Below are 21,390 nucleotides of genomic sequence, written 5' to 3'. Positions count from 1 at the left end.
AGTATTAAGAAACACACTCAAAAAGAAACTATGAATGTGAAGGGAGACTAAAGTCTGTCAGTGCCTCACATCTGTTTCACAAAAAAATACTAAAAGTTGGGAATAGCAATAACATGAGGGTTTATATGGGGGTGAACAATCCCTTTAACTGTCTGAATTGTAAGTGTGGGGCTTCAAAAACAAAAATCTTGCTGTAACTGACTAGAGATTATGCCACTGTTGTTTGCCATCACTGAAGAACAGTAAGATTTTTTGTTTTTAAAAAAACTCTCTTTTGCTCAACAAGCCTGCATTTATTGAACCAAAATACAGCAAAATCAGTAAATATTGTGAAATATTTTTACTATCTAAAATAACTGCTTTCTATCTGAATATTTTTTATAATTATTGTTATCAATATTTAATACAGTTGAGTCTGAAATTAGCTTTTGTAACATTATACACTATACTAAACAAAAGCTTGAAGTCAGTATTTTTTGGGGGAAATTAGAATTTAGTTCTTTTATTTAGCAAGGATGCTTTAAATTGATCAAAAGTGATGATAAAGACATGTATAATGTTACAAAAGACTTCTATTTCAGATAAATGTTGTTCTTCTGAACGTTTTATTCATCAAAGAGACCTAAAAAAATCTACTCAGAGGTTTTCAACATAATAAGAAATGTTTTTCAGCAAATCAGAATATTAGAATAATTTCTAGAGGATCATGTGACTGGAGGAAAGATGCAAAAAATTAGCTTTGAAATCAAATGAATAAATTACATTTTTAAAATATATTCAAATAGAAAACAGTTATTTTACTTAATAAAAATATACAAGTATACTGTCCTATACAGAATAGTAAAAAACCTTGTGTACAAAAATAAATTAAAATAAAAATGGGCAACCTGGTCAACAGACTATACACTTCCAGATGAACAGATTCTATACATTTCTAAAACGTATGGTCTCTTTGTGTGCCAGACTATTTTAGTTAAAATTCCTCTCTTGTAAACCCCAGTTTTGTTAACAAGGTTATACAATACAATGAGGGATTGAAAAAACTCTAACATTTAAGGGATAGTTCACCTAAAAGTGAAAGTCTGTCATCTTTTACTCACCATCATGTTGTTCCAAACTAGTTAGACTTTCTTTCTTCTGTGAAACACAAGAAGTATTAAGAAACACACTCAAAAAGAAACTATGAATGTGAAGGGTGACTAAAGTCTGTCAGTGCCTCACATCTGTTTCACAAAAAAAAAATACTAAAAGTTGGGAATAGCAATAACATGAGGGTTTATTTGGGGGTAAACAATCCCTTTAACTGTCTGAATTGTAAGTGTGGGGCTTCAAATTTATATAATCCGTCAAAAAAAACAAAAAAACTGCTGTATGTGACATATATACAGATATATTATGTAGTATTCAGGTGTGGGGAGCATTTAACAGAACAGTTGCCCATTCGACACGACGGTTTCTAGGGAAAACAAAATGTAAAACTATAGCAAATGCTTTACTGCTTTACATTTAATAAACCGTGTTATCACGGCGTCTAAATGCTCATCTATATGAGCATTTCACTTGTTTTCTTCCCTAACCCCTCTGTAACAAACAATCTTTGCCTGGCCCTGAACGCATGCTGTTCATTAGAGCCCGCCCCTGCTTGATAGCGATTGGTTGAAACATGCTGTGGAACAACGCTATCGATTTTGATTGGGCGGTTTATTGTCATACGCCAAAGCATGAAGACTTGCGTGAAGCAACGCCTCTCCCACATGCATAGCGCGACGCGATTCATGTTTGCCTCGCTCAGTCAGATATTGCGATTGGATGCATGTGATCAAGGGTGCAGAGAAAATGCAATTTGCAATTGGCTCATCTGCTTCAAGGAGGGGTTAACCGAGAAAAACCCGGAAAAGGAGGAAGAATAGCGCCTTAGTTCCGAGTCCGATCGTGGACTGTCAGTCTGATCATGGGTAATTATACTATATTTATTTGCTCTTGTCAAATCTCAGTTGAAAAGACATTTGATTAAACATTTCGTATCAAGTTGCATTTAGTTTTGTGCAGGACAGAGCGTTGTTTCCTCCCCAGCCAATCTAATATTAGATTCGTGCGTGTTATCAAAGCATAATATTTGAAACATTTCTGTTGTATATTTTTATTGTTTGTATTAACATTAGCATATTAAAACCACGCTGCATTAGATGTCATCACGTTTATGGTTTAAGCATTTACATTGCTTAAATAATAATATCAAGATTTATAATAATAGTAATACAGTAACTGTAGCATATTTATTTTTTAGTTTATTTATTACCAACTGTGATTATGGTATTATAATTAATGATCATCTTTTCAGATTATTATTTATCAGATCCTCAAACCACAAGCTTACAGATCATTTGGTGTTTCCGGTCATTCCCAGTTCATTTATATTTGGGCTTGACCAGATGTGATGGTGCCGGAGTGGGGTAGTTGTTTACTTTGTAATTAGTGTGTTCATTTTCACCACTTTCGTCCCATTCAGGTCTATTTGCACACCTGTTAGAACCATAATAGATGGGCATTACCTTGTCAACAGCATGATCAGCATGATCCCAGCCGAGGAAGAAGGGTCTTATCTAGCAAAACGATCTGTTATTTTCATAAACAAAATACAATTTAAATACTTTTTATTCTCAAATACTCATCTTGCCTTGCTCTCATTGAACTCTGTGTATTCAGGCTCAAGGGTATGTCGAAAAACTCCAATCGTATTTTCTCCCTCAACTTCAAAAATCATTTCAAAATCATCCTACATCACTGCAGAGGTACTGACACAGTCTTTGCAAAGTGAACATGCAAAGAAGATCAAACACCCTTAACAAAAAAGGTAAAACAGCGATATAGGACGATTTTGAAGTTGAGGGAGAACATGAGATGGGAGTTTTTCAACATACCCTAACTGACATGAACAGAACAAAAACAGTTTAGGCAGAGTGAGACAAGATGAGCGTTTGACATTAAAAAGTATATAAACTGAATTATTTTAATGAAAATAACCAATCGTTTCGCTAGACAAGACCCTTCTGTCTCGGCTGAGATCATTTACAACTGCATTTGGGATCGTTTAAAGCCTCATTTAAACTGCATTTTGGAAGTTCAAAATCGGGGCACCATATCAGTCCATTATATGGAGAAAAATGCTGAAAAGTGTTCTTCCTCAAAAAACAATTTCTTTACGACTGAAGAAAGAAAGAAATCTCATCTTTGATGACAATGGAGTGAGTACATTATATGTGAATCTATGACTTCTCCTTTAAGGAACATCACTACCGAACACCTTTTTTTCTGCAATTAATTACACTTTTTTGGGAGTTATTCTATAACATTTAGTTTTTATATGTATACCATTGTTCAGAACTGCAAAAAAAAATTTTTTTTTTTTTTTTTTTCAAACTTTGATTTTGGACTTAATGGCCCAAATAATTAAAAATTATAGCAGTTGCATTTTATTTTACAATCCTGTTCCTGATGTACCCTGAATCTAACCTTAAAGGGATAGTTCACCCAAAAATGAAAACTCGTTCCAAACCTGTAGGACCTTCATTCATCTTTGGAACACAAATTAAAATATTTTTGATGAAATCCGAAAGCTTTCTGACCCTGCATTGACAGCAATGCAACTGGCACTTCCAAGGCCCAGAAAGGTAGTAAAGACATTGTTAAAATAGTCCATGTGAAACCAGTGCTTCAACCATAATTTTAATCTTCAACGCAACACAACGTATGCGTGCGGTACTGCTGTTCTGACGTCAAACCCAGATGCACTATGGCTTGTTCACAGTGCGACGTGGTACTGTTGTGAACATATGTCGAAGACTGACACGGAAGAGAAGAAATTGAATGAAGTCGTTATTTCTGTATTTTTTGCTAATAAAAAGTATTCTTGTAGCTTCATAAAATTAAGGTTGAACCACTGAAGTCACAGTATTTTAACAATATTCTTCCTAACTTTCTGGGCCTTGAACATGGTAGATAGATAGATAGATAGACAGATAGATAGATAGACAGATAGACAGACAGATAGATAGAACTTTATTGTCAAACTATTTAAGTCTGAAATTTATCTTGCATAACAGTATGTTTACACTCTACACTCTCTTTACAAACAATTCATAAACACAACAAATACAATATAATACAAAAAAATTCCTGCTGTTTTCATTTCATATGGACCTTGTTCAACTCTAGGACAGCCTGATGTACAAAGGAATGTTTGAATTTCACTCGATTAAATCTTGGTATTTTAAATCGACGATTAGATGGTAAAAGCACAAATTCATGATGCAATACATGACTAGGATTAGAAACAATATTCTTAGCCAGCCTTAAGAGGTTCTTACGATAAGAAAGTTCATATAACTTTTCAAGAGGCTGTCCTACTATCTTTGAACAGATTTTAATTTGCATTGTGAACAAGTGGTAGTTGCATTGCTCTCTATGTAAGAAAGCTGTTGGATTTTATCAAAAATATCTTAATTTTAAAATTGTGTTCTGAAGATGAACAAAGGTCTTACAGGTTTGGAACAACATTAAAGACAGAATTTTAATTTTTGGGTGAACTGTCTCTTTAACGCAAGTAGTTACCTTATATTACCCAGTGCTTCGGTAAGTACACTGTAAATACATGCACTGTAAAACAAAGTGGAACCGTTATAGCACTGTAACAAAAAAAAAATCTGTAGAAAAATGGATAATGTCCTAGCAGAAAATTACTGGTTCAATTTTCATTAAGTTTATAGGCATTTCCTTCAACCCTAAAACACACCAGTATGCAAAACAGCTGTGAAAAATCAATACGGAAAATTAATTCATATTAACACAGTACTTTACGAGATGCACGTTTACTGACTTTAGAGTGTAAATTTTTGTATGAAATTTTAGAGTGATCAGAAATGCCGTCATCGTACAAAATTAGGACAGCTGATTGCTGCGGATTTGATTGAGCTCTAAGTGGACCATAGCACACTTAACATAATGAATGGAGGTAAAGTCAGACTGCAGTATGATCTCAGCCCAGGTCAAAAGGTTGCCTATAGATTTGTGCCAGTGTTGCATTTAAATGGATTAAAATTTAAAAAGCAGACTATATTGTTGAGTTGTTTTGCAGATGTGTTTGAAACTGAGCTTAAGTCTTTCTTCCATCTGTAGGCAAAATGTTTACAAAGTTGCTGCTTTTATATAAACAGGGAGCCTTTCATTATTACATTACATGGCCTTGCTGAGCCAAATCTGGACGAGGGTGAGAAGAAAAACAATTCTCGTACATAAACATGATTTTAAGGGCAGTGTCATGGAATAAGGATAGTGAGTTTGCTGTAGCTGCTTCTAATTTTTTTTTTTTTTTTAAGTAGAAGAAAATGATTATCGTATAAAGGTGAAATGCTTTTTTTATGCAAATACATCATCTCATAAAGGTGATGAAAAATTACAAGACAAATGTATTGAAGCGGAGATCCTTTATGTGGACACAGCAAAGCCTGACTGCCCTCTGTACACCATAATATGCATCTTCACAATTTTCTCATTTATTAACTGTTCTCCGCGGTCGTTCCTGCTGCCTCAGCCTTTAAATGTTTCATGAGTTTTTAAGCTTTTTTTTTTTCTGCCTAACTCTGTACTTAAGGCTTTAAATCTTCCACCTTCATACTCACAAAATCAATTAATTCTTTTAAATAATTTACATTTTGTGCAAACAAGATTTAGCAAAGCATATCTTTTGTGTCAGAGCTAGCTGCTGTTTCTTAGACGTTAAGATTTGTTAGACCGGGGCTCTCGCGATTCGTTGGTAATTAGAGAAATGGGGCAGTCTGATGAGACATTAGGACCAGACCTTGAACCCCAAGTGCTTTTGCAGACATTCATATTTTATGATACAGACGTAGAACAATTAGAACGGTCACAGGACGGGTATTTTAGCAGTCCTGTAATCCCATTTCAGGATGACATCACCTTTAAAATTCAGAAACTGACAGAGCCATCAGTGTTCATAATAAAACAGATACTTCTGGGACAGAGTTAAAAGTTGAATGCAAAACAAGGAGACTGACTAATTCTTCTGCCAGCTGAAAATGGCGCCGGAGCTCTGTAACCTTAATCACTCAGATGATTAAAGGCAGTGAAGGTTTAAGACAGGGTTTTTTTGAATGAGTGACACCTCATCTGCCTCTGGAAATACAAAGTGACAAGTTTAAGAAAAGAAGCATAAAACCCCTCTGACATGTGATTTCAGTTTTATAAAAGGCGCTGAAAAATTGGGCAAATGCATATATTTTTATGGTAACACTTTACAATGAGGTTTCATTTGTTAACATTAACTGTATTGGTTAACATGAACAATAATTATATAGTATTCATTAATGTCAGTTGCTATTAAGTTAAACTAATACATTATTAAAATTTAAAGTTGCATCTCTGTTATTAACATTAGCTAATGTACTGTAAATGAACATTTTTTATTAACTAACTTAAAAAAGATTAATAAATGTTGTAAAAAAATAGATTTGTTCATTGTTAGTTCATGTTAGTTAATGCGTTAATTAATGTTAACAAATGAGACCTTATTGTAAAGTGTTACCATTTTTTTAAAAATATTTTTAATACTATGCAAATGTCAGTTTTTTTAAAAATAAATTACATTTTTTATTGAGCATGGATGCATTAAATTGATCAAAATTGAACATTGACACTGAAGACTAAAGCAATGGCTGCTTAAAATTCAATAAATAAATATATTAGAATAGAAAAACATTTACTGTAAATTTGAATAATATTTCGTAATATTACATTTTACTGTATTTTGACTTACTTCGAAACATTTTAAAAATTCTTACTGACCCTAAACTTTTAAAGAATATAATATAATATAATATAGTGTAATAATACTCGTTTTTTTTTCTTCTCACCAAGCCTGCATTTATTTGATTCAAAGTACAGCAAAAACAGTAAAAGTCTGAAATATTTTTACTACATAAAATAACCATTTTCTATTAGAATACATTTTAAAATATAAATTATATTTTAACATACATTCAAATAGAAAATGGTTATTCTGTGATTTCAAAGCTGATTTTTTTTAACATCATTAGCTCATTACCTTCTATCCTTTAGAAATCATTCTAATATTCTGATTTGCTGCTCAAAAACATGTATTATTATTATTATTATATATGTAATTATGTAATTATTATTATATATGTAAAAAAAATTATATATATATATATATATATATATATGTGTGTGTGTGTGTATGTATGTATATATGTATAGTGTATAATGTTGCAAAAGCTTTTTATTTCAGATAAATGCTGATCTTTGGATCTTTCTATTCATCAAAGAATAGAATTTACTCAACTGTTTTAAATATTAATAATAATAATACAAAAAAGTTTTTGAACCGTAAATCAGCATATTAGAATGATTTCTGACAGATCATGTGACACTGAAGACGAAACACTGAAGTAATGATGCTGAAAATGTAGCTTTGATCACAGGAATAAATTACATTTTAAAATATATTTAAATAGAAAGCAGTTATTTTAAATAGTAAAAATATTTTACAATATTACTGCTTTTGGATCAAATAAATGCAGGCTTGGTGAGCAGAAGAAAAATCTTAAAAAAAAAACAATACAAATTTTACTGTTCAAAACCTTTTGACTGGTAGTGTAATATACTATACTATATTATAATATAATACATAGCAAAAACAATAGCAATGTAAAAATCAGTTGCTGTTTAAATAAACAGATATAAAGTCTTGCCCCAAAGATGCAAAGGCTTACAGAATGTCAAAAGCAAGGTCGCGTAACCACAGGCTTCCTAAAAATCTCCAGATTCCAAATTGTCCAGTCGCTGCAGGAATATCATGGCCTACTGCCTTGTAATGCTCAGCCCAAGGTGACTCTGTGACCCAGCTTATCAGTTGCAGAACTGCAGGCCTGAGCCTCCAGTGGGCTGCCTCAGGAGAACATGTTTTATAGCCCATGCCGGTGTCAGGCATTTGTCATTTAAGGCTGCTTGTCAGGACCTTGACTTGGCTGATATAACCTTATATGCGTGTTCCCCATCCATTTTGCAGCTTGAAGATGGGCTCCATTTCCTAGAAAATTCAACTGTAAATTGCAGCAGGGTTATAAATAACAGAGCAGGCATATTGTTGAAATATACAGCTAATGAAAAAATCAGTTTACAAATATACGTATTGTGTCCAATAGTTTATTTAGACTACTATTGTTTTAGCTAGGCCATCATTTGTCACTGATTTTGTTTTTTTTTTTTTTCAAGTGCACTGTAGTGGCACTGTAAACGGGTATGAATCACTGCGCTCCATGTAGTCCAGGTCTTCTGATTACAATAGAGGTAAACACAGGCATTGATTACGAATTTGGCCGATTACATAAGAAGCATAGATTTTCAGCTTTCCGGTTAAAGCCCTGTACATTCAAATGCTTAATTTTTATAGGCAGCGCACATTGACAAAAGTGTCTAGTTGTTATATATTTGGCAAGTACTTTGAGTCTGAGAGAACATGTCAATAGTAATCCTGATATTGATAGCAGTCCTATAAGAGATGTTACTTGCCCGAGCTAACATCTATGTGATCCTCTAAATCATAATTACATTACTATTGACAGGCCCTTGACAATAGTCACATTACTATTGATAGGTTGCTGTCAATATTATGTTCTCAAATAAAACATATTCATTCATAACTTGTAAACTGCTCAATAAAAGCCTATGACGAGAACGTGGAAAAGCCGTATCCCCAGAGTGGCCTGCTGCAATGATTTGTCTCACCTGGCCGAGTGCCGCCGTGCAGTGAAGGATTTTTTCCTTAGCTGAGAAACTATTGAACTGCTCGGTAAGCCTCGACACGTATGAAACATAATCCGCAGCCTAAAAGGGGACGTTTTGACTGATTATACAATGAGCATAACTACAGTTTCCAACATCTGTTTAAAGCAGATAATTTTTCAACTGATTCATGAACACCCTGCATCCTTTTTTTATTGTCCATTTCGGTTTCCTTTCGTAAATGGGCGAAGGTTTTAGGCACAGATGAACCTGAAGTATTGAAAAAAGACTTTCCTTAAAGATTTGGAGATGCTTCCTGCAATTTTCATAAGCCAATTTATTTCAGATATTGTCCAAATCCAGTCCTAAGCTAAGAGGTGGTCACCACAGCCCCTGGCTCTCATTTTTTAACCATCACGTTTAAAGAGATAAACTCAGTCCGATACAAACGCATTCCATGAAAAATTGCCAAACGTCACAGTTCTTAGATCCCTTATAAAAAGCCGTCAAAGTAAAGTAGTTCCACATAGCGGATGTTTACTGCCTTTCCAAGCCTGTGCTGTTGGGATAATCTCCTGTGATGTGATTTGTCCTCAGACTGAATCTCGAGAGGGAACAGCGTAAGACCTCCTGTGCCTCTGCCCTGCGCAGCTAAAAGGGAATTTAGGACGGGTTTTACATGTGAAAAGTGATTTCAACTCAAATGCAAAAATGCATAACCATTTGCTTCTTCTGCTTGTAGCTGGAGCTGGAGGTGACAAGCCTTTCGCCAAGGCCGGCCCAAGCCCTTTATCTCGGGTTTTGAGAATCAGTCAGCTGGATGCTTTTGAACTGGATGGTGCACTGGAACAGCTTGTTTGGTCACAGTTCACCCAATGTTTCCAGCATTTCAAGCCTGGACTCTTAACCCCTGTGGAACCAGAACTCAAGGCCCTTCTGCAGCTCCTCCTTTGGAGGTTCACCGTCTACTCTAACAGTGCCACCGTGGGCCAATCTCTGCTCAATATCCGGTACAAGAACGCTCAGATCCCGGGGCAGAAGTACCGGCCCATGAGCCGGCCACAGAAGTTCTGGTTCGCTCTGCTGACAGTCGGCGAAAAGTGGCTGAGAGAACGCTCCCATAGCTTGTTCCTCAACCACCCTGCAGAATCCAACGCACGCAAGGCCCGCAAGGTACTCGGCGTCTTGACGGGCCTTGCCAAAGTGGCCAGCCTGGTCAACTTCCTACTGTTCCTCCAAAGAGGAACCTATCCGACACTTACTGAAAGGTTGCTGGGAGTGCAACCCGTCTTCAGTCGACCCCAGGGACCACGAGACATCAACTTTCAGTTCTTGAACCGGGAGCTATTGTGGCACGGCTTTGCCGAGTTCCTCATCTTCCTGCTGCCGCTTGTAAACGTATGGAAGCTGAAGACCAGCGTCACCGCTCTGTTTTCCCCACTGAAGGAACTAAGAGGAACGGAAGGTTCAGAGGAGACCCACTGCACTGAGTGCGCCGTCTGCGGGGAGTGGCCCACGATGCCCCATTCGGCCGGCTGCAAGCACGTGTTCTGCTACTACTGCCTCAAAAGCCACACAATCGCTGACATCTGCTTTACCTGTCCCAAATGTGGCGCAGAGACTGGAACGATTGAGCCAGTCAGGCTTCATGTAGGAGTTGAGACTGTGCCTCAAACCCCGGCTTGGGATACAGCAGGAGAACTTGAGACCAAGTTGAACACTTGAGTTTATCACAGAGATTGGTTGATGAAAGCATTTGTTGCCATGAAATATGCAGAATTTTGTACAAAGAGACAAACTTAATGATGTAAAATTCTAAAACAACATCATTTGTGTCGCTAATTTATTCCGCCTCATTAAAGTTTGATAGAAACTGTGTATCAGAGGTCCACTTTTCTGCATTCTCGGATTGAGCGCTGAGCAAATGAATAAACATCAAAACAAGCTTTGCTCAACTGCCTGCACGATCCAATTCCCCTCATCCCCTATGAAGGGAGAAATTTGCACAAGATCAAGGAGAGGCCATGATAGCACCAGGGGGTAGTTGGGTTGGATGCAGATTGACAGACATCCCGTCATAATCTCCATGGCCCTTCTTAATACGCCAGTAAACTGTAACAAACCAGAGTAGGACAGATGCAAGTTTCGGGCATATTATGCTCTAAGCCTAATAATGACTGCAAAGATGGGTATTTATTCTGCTGTTAACTCTCTCCAGTGAGCCATGCCTCAGGCCAAACACATCTGAATGGACTCAGACCTGCTGGAAACTCACACTTCAGGGTTTTTTTTTTTTCTCTCCCCCAGACCACATTGCTTTAATTGCCCATTGTGAAGGCAATCAGTCACTTCTCTGGGCACGAGGGGTCTAGTGGTTTGCAAGATTTTGTCATTTTTTTGTAATCGCTGCTCTCAAGTTCACCATGACAAAGAATTGAAAATTGGGAACATGGCACACCGGTCTGCCCTCATGTGGGTTCATTGACGTTATTATGCATATGGTCAAATAAACGGGACCACCAAGAAGTGTAGCTCTCACTCTATCCAGAACTGTCCAAGTTTACGTATGTAAAATGTTCAAAAGATATTTAATGTGCAACAGCATATGTTTATACTCTTTGTTTTGTTTCATAGGATTAAAGGAATTTGCCACCACTGTTCTGGAAATGTTCAGTAATGGATGCCAATTTACAATATACACAACATATGGTTCTGGTGTTTTTCACATTGATCAGGTCCAGGGAACATCTGTCCTTCAAAATACATTTGTTTAATGACTTCAAAAGCATCCAAATATAATCTTGTAAAACACTATACCAGACACAATAGGCTATTGAATTGCATATTTATGTTGTTTTTGACATTTGCTTTCTGTTAAACCTAAGTTTAAATCTTTTCTGAATATAAGCATTAATTTGTTTATTATTCTTCCTCTACTAATTTATTGATAGTTGTTTAAAGCATTAAAGTTTTAAAATAAAAGAAGATACAGATAGCTATATATTTTTAATACGTATTTAATGCGTATTTAGGTATATAATGTGTATTATACAAAGCTTTTCAAACACATTGTGAGTTATACGCAAAGAATTTTATCATTTTTCTGCTCTCGTTTTGCACTTCATCTTTTCCAAATCTCATTTACACTCAGGGTTGCACTGTCTCCAATCAGCAATAAAATCTTCAGACTTTGACACCATTTACTTTGCCAATTGCCCACATGCTTTTTTTTTTTTTTTTGCATACATGGGTGTTAGTGGACAAGGCCAGATTCACACTTTGATGAGTGATCCTGCTCATTACAATCGACACATTCTTGATCCTTTGATGTCAGGCGTTGAGTTCTCTGATTAACAGGTTTGGAATTAAAGAGCTCTATCTTAGTCTGCATAATACTAGTACTTACCCTTTGAGGCTATTCTTTCCTTAATTAAATAGTAGCTTATAGCGTACTGAAAAACACACTCTGTTTCATACTTTTCGTGTGTGCTTGTCTGGGCAAGGCAAAAGTCATTAAAAACAAATAAAACATCTAAGATAAAATACTTCAAGCAGTTCATTGCCATGTGTCGCTCCAGACTCCTAACTAAACGTGATCACCTAAAGTTCATGGTTAAAAAGCAAATCCAGCACAGCTACTGGACCAACTTGTCAACAGTGGCCAATTATCTGTGTTTCTTCACTGCTGGAAGGGCATTTGCACTCTAAACCGGGAATGTGGGGAATCAATGAGACAAAAAAAGATACATTTCCTGACACCCGCTGATTTCTCAACATAAATGGTTCACTTCGGACCAGCCGAACAAACAGCCATCTGTATCTCTTGCCGTAATTGACCCAGTTTCTTATTTCAGTCAAACTTCCAAACATATTGTACCTTTAAAATACATAATTGCATTGATGTATTGTAAAATTGCATAATTGCATTGATTTATTAGCATAAAGCCTGCACATACTGAAATTGTTTTCTTCAGCTATTGCCACTTTTGGCCTTACGCACTATGAAAACTCCCTTAAAACATATTTTTAAACAAATAATACTCCAGCAGCGTTTCTTCCGATGAGGCATTGGAGGCAGAATATTGGATGAGGAAAATTTTAGTAGTACAAAAATAAAACAACGCCAATATTACAAAATATAACATTAAAAAGTGTATAAATCACTCGTTTTTCTAATGAAACTTTTCTCCAACCGCCACACCTGCAGGTAAAGTTACAGCGAGACGGGGGGGGAATCACATGAGAGTAGGCAATGCCTCCATCGCGATATGACTGGATGTAACTGGTTATGCTCGGCTGTGATTGGTTCCTGTGATAAATCCTGCCTCTTGTGTTCGTGTGTGTTCCGCTTTCGTGAATCAGTCTGAATGAACAGTACTGTAATGGCGTTAAAGACTAACTCAAAAAAGTAAGTAAACAACTCACACACTTAGATATAACCACTTTGTTACGTCAAATAAGACTTAAAATGTCATGAAAACATGATCTGTGGGAGTTTTTAGTAAGTAATCAGCTTGGTGAAATTTAAAGTAAATCGCTGTGTCTGGGACCAATATTTACCAAGCTTTGATAACTGATGACCCAAAACATTACAAATGGTTAAAATTGTTACTGCCTTGAGTTATTATTTTGGAATAAATGTAAAATGCTTAAAAACACTAACCTGATAGGATTCATACTTGGCTTTAATAAATAGATAGGTTTTAGAGCATTATTAAAGACAAATAAACTTTGGAAAGGAAAGGAAAGGACGTGGTTTGAATGAACATTCTATTAAAGGAGTGAAGGATTTCTGAGGAAAACATTTTAAGAATTATGAATTAAGAATTAAGCTCTACAGTGATGTAGGACGATTTTGAAGTTGGACGAGAAAATGAGATGGGAGTTTTTCAACATACCCTTACTGTATTGACCCGGATTACACAGTACGCATGTGCATCGCAGAGCTAGACAAGACTAGCATTTGGGGTTAAAAAGTGTATACATTTTAATTCTTTTCTAGAAAACGACAGATTGTTTTGCTACATAAGACCCTCATTCCTGGGATCGTTTAGAGCCTTTTGAAGCTGCATTTAAACTGCATTTTGGAAGTTCAAACACATGGGCACCATAGAAGTCCACTATATGGAAAAATGTTTTCCTCAAAAAAACAATTACTTTATGACTGAAGAAAGACAAAAAAGGTAAAACAGCGATATAGGATGATTTTTGAAGTTGAGAGAGAACATGAGAGTTTTTCGACATACCCTAACTGTCATGAACCGGAAAAAAACAGTCCAGGCAGAGTAAGACAAGACGAGCGTTTGACATTAAAAAGTATATAAACTGTATTATTTTTATGAAAATAACCAATCGTTTTGCTAGAGAAGACCCTTCTTTTTCGGCTGCAGCTTCGTTTACAACCGCATTTGGGATTGTTTGAAGCTGCATTTAAACTGCATTTTGGAAGTTCAAAATTGGGGCACCATAGCAGTCCATTATATGGAGAAAAATGCTGAAATGTTTTCCTCAAAAAACATAATTTCTTTACGACTGAAGAAAGAAAGACAAACATCTTGGATGACAAGGGGGTGAGTACATTATATGTGAATCTTTGTTTTGGAAGTGGATTTCTCCTTTAATGTTACTGTAAGAATGTTTGTTCATATCTTTGAGAGAATGTTAGCAAGTTCTGAGAACGTCCTCTGTTAGCTGAGATATTCCTATTTTATTTTTTCCTAATGATTTTCTAGTGATCATTTTCATAAAAAAGTTAAATAAAATTACTCTTTCTCTCTTTTTAATACATTTTTTTTAAATACATTTTATAATGTTTTATTCTGAAACTTCAGAAAAGGGCAGAGCAATAGTTTACACATAAAAGGCATTTGAAAACTAGCAAAAATAAATGAAGCATGGCATGGTTTCCAAGATAAAACTTTTTCATAAAAATCATTCCTTGGGACATGAAAGTGCCTATAGTTGAAGAAACCCCCTTTTAACGGACAAGCTCAATGCCATGTCTTCCTGCTCTTTCTCACAGGGCCTCTCAATTCCAGGCTGATGCTAATGAATGCAAGTCTGGCACTGACATTATCTGCTGGTAACGTCTGAGGTGGAGGGAATGAGTTTGGCACGGTAAGTGATAGCCTCGCTGACTCCTGTGGAGAACTACAAAGACAGACTGCATGCCTGGAAGGAAAAGCCAATACCTGTGTGCCTCCACAGGCCCTCCGTTCATTGGCTGTGCCGGACTAGAGTGGCTTAAAGAGAGAATGAACGACAACGAGGAATTAAGGGGGATTACGGCCCAGTCTGCGCTGTAATGAGCCCGAGGTGAGGTGGGTTCCAGCCAAAGTCTGAGCAGGCCTCTCATTGATGTCTACTACACACAAAATTGCAAATAATCTGCAGACATCCTTCCAGATGTCCCCTTGAATTTCCTGCGGCTTAAGACAAATCGAAAGTGCTTTGAAAGTTTTGATAATCAAATAGCAAGTTTGATTGAAACCTTGCACATGGAAGAATGTAGCGTGCAGCCATCTAAAGATGTTTAACTTGTGCCCTAATGACAGTCATCCCATCTCAAGGGAATTTTACAGCGATTCAGGAGAGAATGATACCTTCTCTTCTCAGACGTGTCACCTGGTAATATGAAGAGACAGCACTGCAGCATCTTAGATTTGTAATGTCACATTTTTAATGTAAATACCATAATATTACAATTTAAAATAACATTTTCTATTGTAATATTCCTCTAATGGCAAAGCTGAATTTTCAGCAGTAATTACATCATTCAGAAATCAGTCCAATATGCTAATATGGTGCTCAAAAATGTATTATTATTATTATTATTAATCATTAAGGCAAGGCAAGTTTATTTATATAGCGTATTTGTGACCCTGGACCACAAAATCAGTCTTAAGTCGCTGGGGTTTATTTGTAGCAATAGCCAAAAATACATTGTATGGGTTAAAATTATTGATTTTTCTTTCATGAAATTACCTAAAGATCATGTTTCATGAAGATATTTTGTAAAATTCCTACTGTAAATATATCAAAATTTAATTTTTGATTAGTAATATGCATTAGTAAAAACTTCATTTGGACAACTTTAAAGGTGATTTTCTCAATATTTTGATTTTTTTGCACCCTCAGATTCCATATATTCAAATAGTTGTATTTCAGCCAAATATTGTCCTATCCTAACAAACTGTACATCAATGGAAAGCTTATTTATTTAGCTTTCTGATGATGTATAAAGCTCAGTTTTGAAAAATTGACCCTTATGACTGGTTTTGTGGTCCATGGTCACATTTCATACACAATGGTAATTCGAAGTGCTTTACATTAAAAAAAATTCAAAACAATCATAAAAATGCATGGAAAAAAATAAACGTAGCATGCGTAAAAAATAAAGCAAAGAACAAAAAAAAGATTAAAATGATTTTTTACATTTTATTTGAAATGTATTGAAACTGTTAAGAATAAAAAAGATTGCTGAAAGTAGTTGCACTGGTTTAGGGCTGGTAATCGAGTAATCTGTCGATTATTCTGACGATTAATCGAGTAATCAGATAATTATAATTTTTTGGAGTAATAAAAATAGTGAACAATAGCCTTTAAAATGAATTAAAATTAATATATAATAGCAATGAGGCAATAATAATTATTCATTATTAATAATCATATGCTTTTATTGAACAAAACTGTTCAAATACATTATGTATTATAAACAATAGAGCTAACGTACATTACGCATTATAACAAATGCCTGCAGAGGGCGCCAACGGCCTGACGATTATTTTTACACTTTACTGTGATATTGACTAAGCAACATTTAATTCAAATGTCCACTCACCCAAATGTACTCACCCCCTTGTCATCCAAGATGTTCATGTATTTCTTTCTTCAGTCGTAAAGAAATTGTTTTTTGAGGAAAACATTTCAAGATTTTTCTCCATATAATGGACTGATATGGTGCCCCGAACTTCCAAAATGCAGTTTAAATGCGGCTTCAAATGATCCCAAATGCAGTTTAAAATTTAAAAGTATTTAAATTGTATATTTTTAATGAAAATATCCAATCGTTTCGCTAGATAAGACCCTTCTTCCTCGGCTGGGATCATTTACAACCGCATTTGGGATCGTTTGAAGCCGCATTTAAACTGCATTTTGGAAGTTCAAACACAGGGCACCATATCAGTCAATTATATAGAGAAAAATCCTGAAATGTTTTCCTCACAAAACACAATTTCTTCACGAATGAAAAAAGAAAGACATGAACATCTTGGATGACAAAGGGGTGAGTACATTATCTGTATATTGTTGTTCTGGAAGTGCACTTCTCCGTTAATCTTTAATATTTGAACATTTCTCTATGATAGAAAAGCTACAGCCACTGTAATTTCTTCAGTATGTGGACATAAAGTATAAACTCATAGTGAGGGTTTAAACTTGTATTTTGAATTGCGATATTGAAGAATAATGGCATATTCTCCTGTGTTTGCACAGGTTTATAAATGATTTGCCTTACAAATCTGATGAAATAGCATATGTTGCGTTCCCAGATAAATGTTATAATAAACCCAAACTCACAACAACATGCAGAGATGGAGTTTGAGATGCTCCACAAATGTAATTGATAACAGTTTGTGAAACAGCATTTACTGTGAAAGAAGCTGCTCTGAGATGACCGTACGTAACCTTCACGCACGTAAATAAATTAGGTGGATCTATTAAACCTGCATCATATATAGTTAATTGCATAGTTAATTCTTAATAGCATTATGCATTATTGTGATTTTTAAATGGGTTTAATATGTGGAATGCACCACTTCCGGTATTTTGCCAGTTACTCGACACTGGCAAAATGCAATCAAGGATTTTTTTAAAAAATCAAATACTCTACAATAGAACTATACTAAACAATAGAATCGAGGAATCGTTGCAGTCCTACACTGTTTTTTATTTTATTTATTATAGAACAGCATTTATTCATTTTAAAATATATAATGGTCTTTATAAAAAAAATGAGGATAAAAATATTAATTTCTGTAAAAAAAAAAAAAAAAAGAAAAGAAAAAAATGACCACACACATGAACACAGAATAAAGCAGTTAGCAAAAAAGAAGGTTAAATTATAGTTTAGAAGCTGCTTGCTGGAAATAAGCTGAAACCTCTAATGTGCAAATCACCTGAAAGGTAATGACAACATACAGCATACAGATGTTCATTTCAATGCAGCTGGCCAAGAAAATCATTTCCTCCCGTTTCCATGGAAACCATACTGCAAAAGGTGTCTGTCTGTGAACTTCAGCTGGAAATCACAAAACTAGACGTGTCTGCGAAGATTAACCTCAGCAACAGAATTTGTTCTGTTTGCAAATTCCCCACCAAACATGGAAATACTGATCAGCAGGAGAAGAAGGGAAATTGATTTTCACGCATGTTATCGTTTCTTTTTACAGCCGGCGTGAACTTTCTCCTGTTCACCTGCTGTCTCTCTATCCTATTTGCCTCCATTATTTACTGAACCAGTTTTTTTTGGAAAGAGGCACGAGGAAATTGCGTGAAACAAAGCTTGTATGCGTGATCTGATATTAGAAAATTCCTCATATTTTCACGCGGGAGACCAGGGCACTTCTATTCACCAACAAAAGACATACCTTTGCTTTTCCCCGATCCAAAGCCTGTTTTTTCCAGAGGTCATTGTCAACACACCCAAATGAAAGTCAACTCTAAGATATCTTTCAATCTGAAAGCAGCGACTTGTCCTTAACAGACTGGTGATACTGCACTTGTATGGGGACGGGCTGCCCTCTATACGCCCCAGCTGATTGCTTTGCATTCACAACAGCTGTGGCTCTGTAGCAATTTAGAATCGCGCATTATCTTTTCTCCTCAAACATTTGAAAAGCAGAATTATTCCTTCTGAAACACATTTTATTTTGTTAAAAACAGATGCAGCATTTTTAGGCATCTGTGTGGTGTTTGCTCAGTTCGAATAAACATCAAACACAAATTAACAACAGGACCATCTGTGAGCTGCACCATCATGAACAAATTACAAATATGTAGATTTCGAATTATGTAAAGTATATATAGTGATTATCAAATGTTGTTTTATACACGCATATATATGGGGGGAATTCAGGTTGATTTCAATGGTAAAAAGTCTCCCAATTAACTCACTGTGTGTGTGGGTGTAAACCAGCATTTAAAATTTGCTTTTCAGTGTATAAATATATTAAATTATGCATTCAATATTTTATTTGTCCAAAACAAAGCTTCTGAATATTATTTACTTGATACTATAAAAGCTTGATGGTTGCTCAAAAATCTAACTTTAATTTAATTTCTTTACACTAATTTACAACAGAAACATCTCTTAGCTGCACCACTATAAACAAATTATTAATATGTGAATATAAAATTATGCAAATGTTTGCATGCTTTTACAAAAAACAAAAAAGATTAAAATGATTTAAAAAATCGATTTAAAGTGTAGTAAGGCTGTTTAGAAGAAAAAAGAGGATACATAAAACTGCATTTATTATTTTTAATATTGAAAACAGCTGCACTGGTTTCTGTTTTAATATAGAAAGTTCAAAAGAACAGCATTTATTTAAATTTATTTTATTTTTTGTAACAAATGGCCTTTACTGTCACTTTTAAACAATTTGAAATGACGAAAATATAAAAGCATATTGTTTAAGCATAAAAACAATAAGTGTAATACTGCTTTAAACTGGTGTTGCAAAAAACAAAATTAAAACATTTTCTGTTTAATTTAATTGCATTTTTGTTTTTCTGAGCAAAAAATAAATATCATACATTTTTCCCTCATTTTAATATAGAAAGTTCAAAAGAACAAAATGTATTTAAAATATATTTTATTTGTCTTTACTGTCACTTTTGGTCAATTTGAAACAATGAAAATATAAAAGCATTCATTTAAAACAAATTCTTACTATTAATATATATATATATATATATATATATATATATATATATATATATTAATATATAACTAATTATTAAAATATATATAAAACACACACACACACACACACACACACACATATAAATGGCTCAAAGATGAAAAGTGTTTAAGCATAAAACAATAAGTGTAATAACAGTTTTCTGTTTAATTTAATTGCATTTTTGTTTTTGTTTTTCTGAGCAAAAAATAAGTACCATATTTTTCTCTAATTTATAGAAGACACTCACTAAAATGTCATTCAGTGTAACAATCTTGTCAGGCATATTTACAACAAAAATAAATTTATGACATTTTAAAAGATGAATTACTCACCCCAATACTAATTACTTGTAATTCTACATTTTTAAAATTTGCCACTATCCTAGGTTTTGCCCATTTGTCAGTATTAATTTAATATGCTTCCTATTCTTTTATATATTTTAATATGTACAAGTCAGAATAATCATGTTGTTTGAATATTTACATAAACATTGTGTTACACTGAATGGCAATGTAACATTATTTCAACCAAATTTTGACACCTTAAAAGTAGACAATTTATAAATTTACAATATATATATATATAGAGAGAGAGAGAGAGAGAGAAAAAGATAGATAGATAGATAGATATAGATATAGATACAGATAGATAGATAGAAAGATAGAGATATACATGTATAAAACATTTGCTTATCATTTATAAATATGTACATATAAAATTAGCTTTTCAATCTTCCATCAGAAAGGGTTAGCAATGTGAATGTGAATATTATTTCTTTGATATCCTACAGGGTTGATGGCAGCTCAAAAATCTAACCGTTCTGAACCTATTTTTGTGCATGCATTTCTATTTCACAGCGGTGTTTATGTCTAGTGTTGCATCGCTGCATGTATTTATGTATTTATCCATTGAGAGGCACACAGCATGACCTACAGCTCGGCTCAGAGCATCTTGGGGGCTGGTATTCCCCCCGGGCCTCTCATCTTTTACTGTGCTGTGACAGAAAATGGAGGCAGCGAGCGCAGAGTGCTGCATTAAAAACCCTTTACCCATTGGTGATTTATAAGCGTCCGCCCAGCCAAGCTCACAACGCCACACCATCTTTCCTGCGAGAGGCCATTTGTGAATTTCAGCTATGGGGGGTCGGGTGCTTCATCACAAAGACCCAACTTCACCATGAGAAGGTTGCACGTCTAGTAATTTTGCATTTTAATGGTTATTCTCACCTATTCGCTCGTGATGCCGTGTTGGTGAAGTAGCTGAGCAAGACGAAGTACTACAATTATATGATATCCTCTCGTTGACACCAGGTAGTCCTGACAATGAATATTTGAATATGGCAAAAGCAGGGACGAGGAAAGAACCAGGCATGTTTTTCACTGAACAAGTGCGTCAGATGGAGTCTCGGTCGCCAGAAATCATAAGTACCTCTTTAGAGACAGACTGGACTCTGTGGACTCCTTGAGATGGGCCAAAATATAAAGGAAAAACTTTGATACTAATTTGGAATTATCTGCATGTGCAAGTTGCTGCATGAATGATAAATAGACTTGGAAATGTACAGCAAAAAGCACATCATTTCAATTATATAGTCATTTTAATTTAA

The 21,390-nt window shown here is 35.0% G+C and overlaps 1 protein-coding gene across 1 annotated transcript; it reads left to right on the top strand.

Annotated features, from left to right (window-relative positions):
* The first annotated feature begins 1,786 nt into the window (after positions 1-1,786).
* On the top strand, positions 1,787-11,795 carry pex2 (peroxisomal biogenesis factor 2). Its single transcript, XM_051097558.1, has 2 exons — positions 1,787-1,955; positions 9,563-11,795. The coding sequence occupies exons 1-2, from the start codon at positions 1,952-1,954 to the stop codon at positions 10,543-10,545; spliced, it is 987 nt and encodes a 328-aa protein (XP_050953515.1). The 5' UTR covers positions 1,787-1,951; the 3' UTR covers positions 10,546-11,795.
* The last annotated feature ends 9,595 nt before the right edge of the window (positions 11,796-21,390 follow it).

The sequence above is a fragment of the Labeo rohita genome, chromosome 24, assembly GCF_022985175.1.
Source record: "Labeo rohita strain BAU-BD-2019 chromosome 24, IGBB_LRoh.1.0, whole genome shotgun sequence".
Taxonomy (NCBI): domain Eukaryota; kingdom Metazoa; phylum Chordata; class Actinopteri; order Cypriniformes; family Cyprinidae; genus Labeo; species Labeo rohita.
Note: the sequence above shows the minus strand (reverse complement) of the source record. Positions and strands in the feature narration are given on the sequence as shown.